This window comes from Vidua macroura, chromosome 1 (genome assembly GCF_024509145.1).
Source record: "Vidua macroura isolate BioBank_ID:100142 chromosome 1, ASM2450914v1, whole genome shotgun sequence".
Lineage (NCBI taxonomy): Eukaryota > Metazoa > Chordata > Aves > Passeriformes > Viduidae > Vidua > Vidua macroura.
This window is the reverse complement of record NC_071571.1, coordinates 39986415-39997723: the sequence shown is the minus strand read 5'-3', so window position 1 is coordinate 39997723 and position 11309 is coordinate 39986415. Positions and strand designations below refer to the sequence as shown.

At 38.9% G+C, this 11309-nt stretch overlaps 1 protein-coding gene across 1 annotated transcript in view; it reads right to left on the bottom strand.

Annotated features, from left to right (window-relative positions):
• Positions 1-1149: 1149 nt before the first annotated feature.
• The window catches only part of CMC1 (C-X9-C motif containing 1), a 44606-nt gene continuing 34446 nt past the window's right edge, over positions 1150-11309 (bottom strand). Inside the window, exons 3-4 of the mRNA XM_053973273.1 lie at positions 5476-5566; positions 1150-4244 (exon numbers count right to left, since the gene is read on the bottom strand). Coding sequence (XP_053829248.1) covers positions 4130-4244; positions 5476-5566 — 206 coding nt within the window. The 3' untranslated portion in view covers positions 1150-4129. The remainder of the gene's footprint in view (positions 4245-5475; positions 5567-11309) is intronic.

Below are 11309 nucleotides of genomic sequence, written 5' to 3'. Positions count from 1 at the left end.
AGCTTACAATCAGATTTTGACTGAAGATGGAAAAGTCATTTAAATCCACACCACTAGTGGCTTACAGTGCTTTTTCCATTTTCAGAAGTGAAATCTTTTCATCAGTGACAGCAAATTACATGGGCAAGTAGCTGAAATAACGGGGTTCTGGTGTTAGTGTGCATGTTTTACATAAAACTGTAAAATTGCATATAGACCAAAGTTCTCAATTATGTTAAATGACCCCAAGAAAATTTTAACTTGAATGCAAACCTTGAACATTTTAAAACCTCCCCCAACTCACCAATATCACTATTTTTAATTTAAGAAAGCACTAATTCCATTTAACAGAAATGAAAGCCAGCTTTTGGGGCAGGAGGAGGTTGTTGCTTTGCACATTTAAATGAGCAAATGGCAACCTGATTAATATGTATTTGGGTATTTGGTGAGTTGGATGAACCTTCTAATAACCTTCTAATAACTTACATGTAAACTTGCACTGTTTGGTTAATTTTAAGTATTTTTAAGATCTGATAGTTTTAAGTTTTCCTGAGTTTTGTGATGTACAGCTGATTAGTTTTCCTCACATGTGAACTAGCCATATTGAAGAAAGCAAACCCCCAAATTAGCTGTGATGCACTGTCCAATTTTTACAGCTGGAAAAAGACAAGAGCAGCACAAGACATATGCTGGAGTTACAGTAAAACAATACCCATTCCAAGTAATGAAACACAGGCCCATATAAGTATGACAAACTCATATGAATGAACTATACTGGTGGGATAAAGCAGATTGAATTTTCTTCCAAAACCAATTTGCAGCAGACTTTGCCACTCCTGTGCTGACACAACCGCAGCTTTAATGATGCTGTGGGCTGGTAAAGGACAGTGGTCACAGAGGTTGTAAGGTATTTCCCTGATTCTCTGTGTAGTTTTAGTGTAAAGAAAGGCATGTGAGGGTTTGAATTTTTTTTTTTGAGGTTTTATTATTTTTTGAGGGTTTTTTTTTCAGGTTTTTGACCCTTTCTGTAGGGAGAGTGGTGTTACTACTTGCAATTGTATGAACATAGGGCAGTCAATGAAAGCATTTTATTTTTTTATGACCAGCAGTAAGGTAAACATTAATTTTAACTGAGTTGCAGTTAAACATTAAAAAACCCAACTTGTGCAGTAACTGTCCAGCAAAATTAATTTAATTTTATTTTAAGATGGAAGAGAGCAAGTCAAACATTAAGATACAGTAATTAAAGTGGTAAGATGATCATGTTTGAGTGTGGCTGTTTGATCTAGGGAGAAGCATGCAAGAAACAGCCAGGTACTTACTGTTACTGAACCAATTTTTAACTAGGTGGAACACTTACATTGCAAGTGTAATTTGACCATTTTTTGATCAGCAGAGTAAACAGGACAGAGGAATTACTTGCAGGAATTACCCAGGAGTATGGCTGTACTAAATGTGGAGCAGAATGGGTTTCTGGCTTGCAGGTTAATTTTTGCGTGGTGTCTCAGACTGCAGTGGCTGTTCCACTGCCCTTTGAAAATCCTGTGCATTACAAACTGCCCCTCATCTTCCCTCCAAGTCTGGATTTTACTCTCTGAAGGCAGACCTTTAAAGTACGTGACACCTTCTCCCTCTTTCCTCTCATATCTTCCCTTTGTAGGGGGCTCCCCTCAGGAGTTTGAAGAGACCTTTAATACAGCCAGAGAGTGCAGCCTCCAGTGAAAAATAGGGGTGTGTTGGGTGCCTACCAAGTGCTCTGAAGAGGACAGATAGGCCGCTGAGCTCTGTTTTCTTACACTGATTAGAATCCAGGGCTGCCTCCAGTAAACTGAGTATGAAGGAGAGTTACGGCTGAGACAAAACCAAAACCTTAAGTAGTTCAGTGGTATGAGTTTGTCATGTCGTGGTACTCATTCTTTCATTTAAACTTTAAATAAAAGCTGTAAATGCAATTCAAGTACAGGATGTGCACAAGATGCTAAGAAAATAAAAGGTGTGAAACCAGGAATTCAAAGCTAGGGAACAGCACATTAAGGCCAGAGGTGTATTATGGAGAAAGCTGATGCATGATCCAAGGGCCAATCCTTGCTCTGAGTGCACACCAGAGTAAACAAACAGAGGAGCTCCAGTAATCCAGATGTAGGAAAAGAGAAATAAATGGCTGACAGCACCATTCAGTACATGGAATTTCAGATGTGACATCAGTGCGGGTGTGAGCTGTGGCTGCTGTTCACATACAGCCTGTATTGAAGGGTAGGGAGCAATACCTGAAGGTTCACCTCAGCTTTGTTCCATTCCTCCCCTGCTGTCCTGGTCACTACACCTGCTGCACACAATTTCTGCTGAGCCAGAAAAGGAGACCTCTATTGCTGGTGCAGTTGTCTGACTCAGACCTGAGTCAGCTGAGTATGAGCCAGGTAAGCCCTCAGTGCAGGCGCACACCACTGGCAGCAGCCAGCACTGCCCCTAAGAGAATGATCCCTCCCACCCCAATCCTCTAGGGAAGGGCTTTTGCCAACACTTTCAAACATCCAGGCTGGCTTTCCAGAGCTTGAAAATGTAACAGATTTTCATAGTGGGACAGAAGAACAGTCACTGTCATTAAAAACACATGTCACCATCTATTTTAAATTTCCTCCTTTTTAAAATACATACAGCAAAACAACTAATAAGGGATATTTTTGTTTTCTAAAACGCTTGAGATAAGAAGCTGAGTATATGTGTAGGACAGTGTTCCACGTACGCAATTTCAAGGTGGTTACTTTTAGAGCTGAGTCCACTTAAGTTTGCCTAACAAGGCAGAATGCTACACATTTTCAGTTTGTCACTCCCAAGTCCAGTCCTCCACCCAGTCTGCTGAAGCAACATAATTAATGATTATTTCAGTAAAAGGCACAGAATAAAAGGCAATGACTAACCTGGAGCATTAAGTCCTTCATATACAAGTCAGAGCTTCCTCCTTGAATAGAGGAATACTGTTTGTGGTGAAACAGTATTAAAATAAACAAGTAAAATGTTGCCTCTTCTAGCAGAACAGTATCAAATCCTACTCCTTACTCAGAAAATTACTTTTTTTTATTCTTTAATCAGGGCATTAAAGTTACCAAGTTCAAGTGCAGCCTTTCCTTGCTTTTAAAAAATTTAGTTTTATTTCAGAATGCTTGGAGGATACTCCAAGATAGTTTCTAAAACTTTATATTAGTATCTCTAAGTGAAGCCGTAAGTGAAGCCATTTAAGCAATTACAATTAATTTTTTAATAATTTAATTAACTGCAATTAAGCAGCTTCAAGTATCAGTACACGAAAGATGGTTTGTGTGCTCTTTTAAAATTAGGGACCTTCTTAGTTCCTGCAAGGTGATCTGCATCTTCTATGCCTGGTTTAGTTGTTTATTTACCTCTGCCTGAGGAGGTCACTCACTTACTCCTGAAGCATGGCAGCTTATTCCCTGTTCTCAAGAAAGGTCTGGATTCAATTACTTTCTCCCCTAGAGTTGAAATGGTCAGTCTGGGCCATGCACAAGTGCAAGGCATCCATCCCTTCTGACAGTGTAGGCTTAAAAGTGAGTCACAGTGTAGACTTAAGGATTTACGGTGCAGGCACAAGTACTGCCAGGCTCTCATCTGACAGCATTTTGATGAAAAGGGTAATTCACGTTGGTCTGAGTAGCTCTTCTGCATTTGCCACCCTTCTCTTCTATTAAGTCCATCTCCATACAGTCAGCTTCAGGTGATGATTAACAGACCATCTTAAGTGTGTACCAAATCTGTGACCAGTTAATACAACTTAAATTATTCACCCATCAGTTTTTATGTAGCCTGGCTCATGTAGCTAGATACAGGCTTTAAATTCCAAATGGACATGCTAGAGTTGTAAACTCTGAATTGTACACCAGTAACAAAATCCCAAGTCCAGATAGAGGAACACACCTTTGCAACCTCTCTTGCAAACTGTGACAGGATGCTCTAGATCTTTAACTATGAAAAGTTTTAAAATTGACACTTACTTTCAGACATTATTTTATTCTCCATTCATCTCATTTTGTGTATTTCAGTTAAACTCCACACAGAGTGGTAGAGACAATTTAAGTCTGTTTAAATCAAGTGAAATCCAAATTGCATATAAAAAAAAGTTCATTTTAAGTTTTAATCACACATTCTGAGTAAACTTCTGTCTTTTTTTCTTAATTCCAGTTGCTCTGTATTCTTCTCTTTGCTTCAAATATTCTGCTTTGCATTCTTCATAGAATGATGGATCAGAATAGCTACAAGACAGAAAAATACATATTGTTTTTCATCTTGGGATATTGAACAGATATTGCATAAGTACCACTCATAACTGATCTTTCTTTTACACCCAAAGAAAAGTTGTCTGCCTTTAACAGTAAAATAACTTTCCTTTTCAAGCCTCTGTAGTGAAGCCGAGAAGAAAAGCAGAAAAAGGGAAACACATTTGCTATTTAAGTTCAGCTGAAAAATTCATTTGCAGTTACCCTCCTCAGCACGGGAAGCTGCTGGAGATGACTTATTTTTTTAATGCATCCAAGTAACTAATGGAAATAGGTTTAAGTGTGTGTCTTTAACAGTATATATAATGGTCCTTGATCATTACATTAAATTCCTTTTTCTCATAATGTTTTGAAGTATAACAATTCAATACCATAAACCTTTTTTTGTCAGAAGCATTTTGTTTAATTTTATTTTTTTCAAAAGGTGAAGGAACAGACAACACTGAGTAACTCCAGCAAGTTCTGACTGCAGTTAGGCCTAAATTCTTGCCTGGCTGCATATGTTTTTTTCACCAGTTCCTAAATACTGAATAACTGTCACTAGTTCAATGGCATTTATTTTTAATCTCAATCGCTAGTTTAAGAGAGCAGGACACACCAAAAATCAAACCTACCTCTTTTTTCCCCCAGTCAAACTCAAAAACTTCACAGCCCTCTCACCCTGGGAAATTCAAGAATCTAACACTTCAGCCTAATGGCACTGGGGGTAAATTAGGACTTCCAAAAAAGATGTTTCAATCCACCATGGCATTGAGTTGACCTCTCATATATAACAATTTCCCATTGCTCCTGCTACTGCTGTTCATAACAGCAGGACATTTTCAAGACAGACTAAATATTAAAAAACAGTAGCAAAATAAAAGCCAACTTTTCCTGTCTTACTAACAGACTATGAAGAAGCTTCCCTGTGTGCCCCTATCCCCACATCTGTGATGTACCAGAGCAAATAAAGGGCTGCAGGTTCTCTGGGCTGAAATCTGTCCCCAGGTGAATCAAGAAGAGAGTCTCTGTAGCCATATACTCATATGGTAAATAAAATCTTGTCAGTTAGGGCCCTGACCAGCATGGTTTTAATAAAGCAAAGATATAATTTTCAGAAAATACATCCAAGTACCTAACCCTGCACAGCCTTTTTCAGAATAGTTAACATTTTTAGATTAGTACAGGCCATGCACAAAACCCCAGCAAAAACTCACAAGGGACTTACTAGCCAACCAGACAGTCCTTCAGTGCTGTGTTCTCCTGCCGACACTTCACCACCATCAGAAGACCAGTTTCTTGACAGCATTTAGTAAATGCTGGGGAAAAAAACCAACACAAACTAAATTGACAATAGGTGAAAAAACCCTGTATGTAGGAGGTAGCAGACCAGATCTGATTTATTATTAATATAACCATAGTTGGCCCAGATTCTCATACTGTTTGCAAGGTCTTTGTCACTTGTTTAGCAACAACACTTTAACTGGGATTCTCCCTCATCATGTAGCACGTTCACACACATATTGCTGTTGCTAATACCATTTCTGAAGTTATTCTTGCGGCAAATCCATGATTCTTGTGCCTGCTTTTCACATGCTCTACTCTACATGTAGGTTACCACCTACATCTCTAGCATTTAAGAACAATGAAGTTGCTCAACAAGTGAAAGCACCTGGTCTGTTTTAAGGATCTTAAGACTTATAAACAAGTCAGAGAGATACTAAAACAGAACAGCAAAGTCATGGCTAAGGACATGGGATTTATCTGGGAGTAACTAAAATTATGCTTCATTGTTACCAGCACCCTGTACAGATGTTTCACTGAATAATAACCCTAGATAAGAATTGGCTGTTATTTCTATCAGGAGATTTCAAACTGTTCTAAGAGGTAATGAGCTACATTTAGCAGATGGAAAAGAGAGAGAAAAAGAAAGCCATGTGTCCACGATCAACCAGGAGCCAGATCAAGAATAAAGTTCACCCCTACCACATCCCCTTCCAGAATTCCATCCATTTCTCCTCCTCTAAGGTCTTCCTGGTAGTGATTTAATATCCAGCAAATTTAGGGCATACAAAAAATATTTTCTTGCACATACTTAGCAAAACTTACAACTAATCTAGTAACATCAAAATGTAATGGTACTACATCACACAACAGCTGAATCACATTACCTATGCTCAGTGTATAGGTACATCAAGACTTAAGTAAACAAGAAAGAAGATATTTGTGCCTATAAAGGCAGCACTCCTGTCCTTTGCTTATAGCTGATGCCCACTGAAATGGACATTAAGCAATTGTGGACCTCCGTGCAACAAAACCCACCTTCTGGGATCCTGGACACTACTGGCAAGATTTTGAGAAAGTGATCCAACAGCTGCAAGTAATCCCTAGGTAAGGTTAATCTGCTTGTCCACAGGTATTATTAATTAGGCTTTCACTAAAATAATTTACAAGACAAGGTAGTGTTTGCTGAAAGTGGTGATGACAGATTTCACTGTCCTTATACTGCAAAATTTTGCAAAGAACTGACTTCTTAACTACTTCAAACATATTATTTATTGATGAACACTTAAAAACCTTCTCCAACACAGCACCCAGTGTTACACACTGGCAACTCCACCACACCATACATGAAAACCAGATGAAAGTGTGCAGAAAATGGGTTTAAGTTAACCAGTTAATTACCAGCTGGGAAGACACTGTAACCTGTGCTCAAAGGTATCTATTAACAACTACACCCAGTTTGTGAGATCTGTATGTTTCAGATTTCAAGTCACCCAAATGCACAAGCATAGCTTTAAGGAAACACCTGGACAGCCCAAGTTTACTAAGCAGTTTAAGCTCAGAACAAGGCAAATGTGTTATTAGGTTATCAGAATATTTCTTTGATTTTCAAGGGTGAATCTGACATTTCTTCCATTCTTTCCTGGACTATTTATATTGTCTATTCCTACATCAGCATCTCAGAAAAATCATACCTATTAGTACATTTCCAAAAATGACCTTTGTTTGTTTGTGAGAAAAACATCCAAAGCTTTTGAAAGCTTTTGGTCTGTCTAGTTTGATTTATACTCTCTACAGGCATTTCTTTAAGTGCTGTGCTGAGGTTTTGGGTTGTTTTTTTTTTTTTAGTAGTAATCATTTCTTCTGGAAGCTGTGAAGTAAAAAACCACTGAAGACAACAGGAGGTCCCTCTCACTTGTTAACTCACCAGTCTTGATTGGTTAAAGGCGTGATGTCTCAGTGAACAAAAAAAGCCTGAAATGCAATTGCCAGCATTCCCTGGCTTCAGAAGGCCCTGCCTGTGGTACATGGCCAGGCACTGCTGCAAAGTGATAAAACTGCTTCCAGTTGTTTAGCTTTAACATTACTGATGCTTAACAACAGAGAGGAAGAAAGAAGGTTAAAGCATATTAGGCATCCTTATATGAGCACACAAAACTTCATTATCTATCTCTTCTGTTTGGCAGTCATGTAAGGAATGCAAGACAGGTTCAGTTATAGATGCTTACCAGAAATCTTCCAGGAGTCTGGAGAATGTTTTTTTATTTTTAATTGGGCTTTGTCTTGCTCATAGAGGGGCAAGTAGCATCTCTTCACTCTCCTAACCCGTGACAGGACTCAAGGAAATGTCATGAAGCTGGGTCAGGCTGGTTTAGGTTGGCGATCAGGGAAAGATATCCACCCAGAGGGTGGCTGGGCTAGGCTCCCCAGGAAAACGGTCACAGCACCAAACATGCCTGAACTCAGGAAGCATTTCAACAATGGTCTCAGGCACATGGTGTGATTGGGGTGTTCTGCGTAGGGCCAGGAGTTGGACTTGATGATCCTGATGGATCCCTTCCAACTCAGCTTATTCTGTGATCCTATGGCTCTTCCCAGAAATGAAATGTGTCAGTGTTGAACAGCACAAACAGCGCTACTTCTCCTTTGGAGAATAATGTCAGAAATTGTGCTCAATAGTTGCAGATATCTCAAACCAAGAATTAATCTCCGTCTGACAAGCCTTAGTCATTCCTCACTCACGCAGTATCTGCATTGTTGACCAAAGTTTCAGGATGCATAGCAAGGCACCACAAAAGGAGCAGATACACAGGATCTGGTTACAAACCTATTGTAATTTAACACTTTAGCAGCTATGAGGGGTAATCAGAACACTAAAGAATCCAAACAAAATTTATTCCTGATAGACTGCACATTATTGAAACAACAGAATTGACCTTTTCATACTCTTGTGTATGATACTATCTTTACGTCTTCAGGAAATGGCTTTCCATGACTTTAGAAGTTCATGGGCTGATCTGTTTTCTTTCTTCCTGCAAGCAGCAAGCTACCAAAACAAAACCTCAAGCAGCAGCAAAACAAGAAGTAAATTTGGGCCAGTCTGCATATTCATTGCAAACAAAAGAAAGTCATGTTTGAAACAATAAAAGTTATCCCAAATATTTCCAAATACAAGCCAAATAAACTGAGGAACAGAGCTCAATACCACAGAAGTGAAAATGCCTTGTTAGAAAGGGGGAAAAGGCTTGCCCTCCATCAAATCAAACCTTTGCCAAGGCTTTTCTAGGACAGCTACATATGTCCATCACTGAATGCTCTGTGCACAGACAAGGACAGATCCACTACTGCGTCAGCGAACTGCAGGTGCCTACCAGTTACCACGGAAACTGGCTACAGACCCCCCCTTTCACCTGCAGCAGTCATGGTTCATGACATCATATCTGACATAGGTTACCCCACAGGCTCCTCTCTGTGCCACAGGCTCTGTCTAAGGGGATGCACATGGAGCAAAGATCTCTTCTTGAGGCTATGGCTCAGAGAGACTTCACTGAAAAGCTCAACACTGATTTGAGGCTGGATTTCTTCTTTTCCTCTCACAAAGAAAGCTTTGCATTCCTGTTGCAAGGCAAGTCCAAAATAAGTTTTGGTCACAGTTCAGAGAATTTTAAGTCTCATTACATTCTGGCCATTACAGCCACATAGTGAGATTTTAACTGCTAAAGCAAGCCTGCAATTTAATTTAGTACCTTTTCTAAATCAACCAAGTATGTAAGGCCAAAATGTATCTTTGCCAAGACAGAGATCTGCTGTCAACTGAACAAAAGCTGAGCAGCCACGTCTGAATACAGAGCAATTCAGTTTTGTCAGTTCTCACCTGCTCACTATGGCATGCTGGCATGTGCAGGGGATCTGCCTATGATGGGAAGACCACATTTTCAGGGAGAGACAGGAGGGCTTTTTGGCTGAGGCCAGAAATGAGTGAGTCCTTCTTCAGCAGGGAGCATCTCTGGCCCTGAGCAGCTCAGGGAAGCTGCTGAGTTTGGTCCCTTGCACCTCAAGACTTGCCCTGGATCCAAGAGCCAGATTTCACTCGGTCTTCCTATCCCAACTTACCCTCCTGAGAAAGCACGACACAAACAACTAGGAGAAATTAGATCCTGACATATGTAAAGTCACAGAACAGAAAAAAAGGAGCTTTTTAAAGCCTTCTTAATTTATATATAAAGCTGTACAGACATGCATTTTTTTAATAAAAATCCAAGTCTTTCTGTAATTCCCTTTAGATATAGAATTATACAAATTATGTTGGAGGGATGAAGAATTAGTTTTGAGTGCCTGACTTAGTATATTTGATGGTTGATTAAAAACTTCTTTAAGTTACAGAGCACTCTTTTTATTAAGGTTTCTTTGATAATTAGCTAGGTTGGCACAGTAAAGAACACTGTTTACAAAGATCTTTACAGTCCACACTAATCTTTGCTGAAAAAAACAGTATCTAAAAAGAATGTTTTTCTTTAGTATTTCTAATTGCTTTTTCCCCAACTCTGTTTTATGACTTTATGACAAGATAATATGAGAAGCAGATGGAAACTGAAGTGAAACTGGCTAACAGTTCACTTATCACAGAATAAATACTGGACAAATTATTTCCCTGTCTCTTCAAGCAGTCAGACAGCCATATGCAATACACTCTAAAGTACTAATTTTAAAAGATCAGACACATTACCAGAAAACTTCAACAAAGTTGGTGGGGGTCCACCAACAGATGTCCTGGGACATATAAGTTCTAATTAAAATAAAGGAGATAAAAAGCCAGGGTCTTGCCCATTTTAACTTTAGAACATATTCATAGGTTCAAGAAATATTTGCTCCCTATGACAAAAATAAAAAACTTGTAGGATTTTGAGGCAAAGGGACAAAGCAACATCTGGCATAAGACACAGGCACAGCTCTGCAGAATAAAGATGATGATTTTCTTCCACACCATTAAACCAGACAAGGTTAAATTTAACACTCTTAATCTCAGTGTCTGCAGGACTACAAACAGTGGACAACAAAAACAAGGCAACATATTTATGATGCAAGGGTTCTTCATGTATCCTACAATACCATCCCAACCCAAACAGAATTCAGCTGGTTTCTTCACTGTGCTGCACTCAAAATGAAATGGTGAAATAGGTGTGTTGGACTGCTGAAGTTTCATTTATGTGTATATAAAGGAAAGACTTCATGAAAAAAACCATGTTATGTCCTGTCAGAAGCTTAAAAGCAAACTGAAAGTTGTGGGGGGTTTTTTTGTAATTTAATAAAGAGGAACAACCAGCATCAGATTATGTTTGTAGCAGATTTCTAAAGGATTTGTTCTCTTTACTTAAAGTACTTTAGAATATTAGATAGTTAATTATTTCTTCTTCCAAACATCAGTGTTCCCTTATGCAAAGTAAGAGAAGAATAAAAAGTGGGACTTATCTCCAGACAAGCAGCCGCATGGAAACTGTGTTGACATAACACCAAGGAAGCATCCTCGTTATTTTCAATGTATGAACTGTTTTGTAGCGTGAAGGTTATTTCTGGAAGTTCATTTTTTGCAGATTCAGATTATAAAAATACTTGGCACTTTCATATTGCTGCATATTGTGAAGTGTTGTACATTTCATATCATGTTGGAACTGTAGTTGTATCAATTATAATTGTGCATCTATTTTGAAGATGTGCTTGTACCCAAAATAAATGAAATATTCCCCATTATCAAGATAAATTGATCCTCTCAGGTCTGGC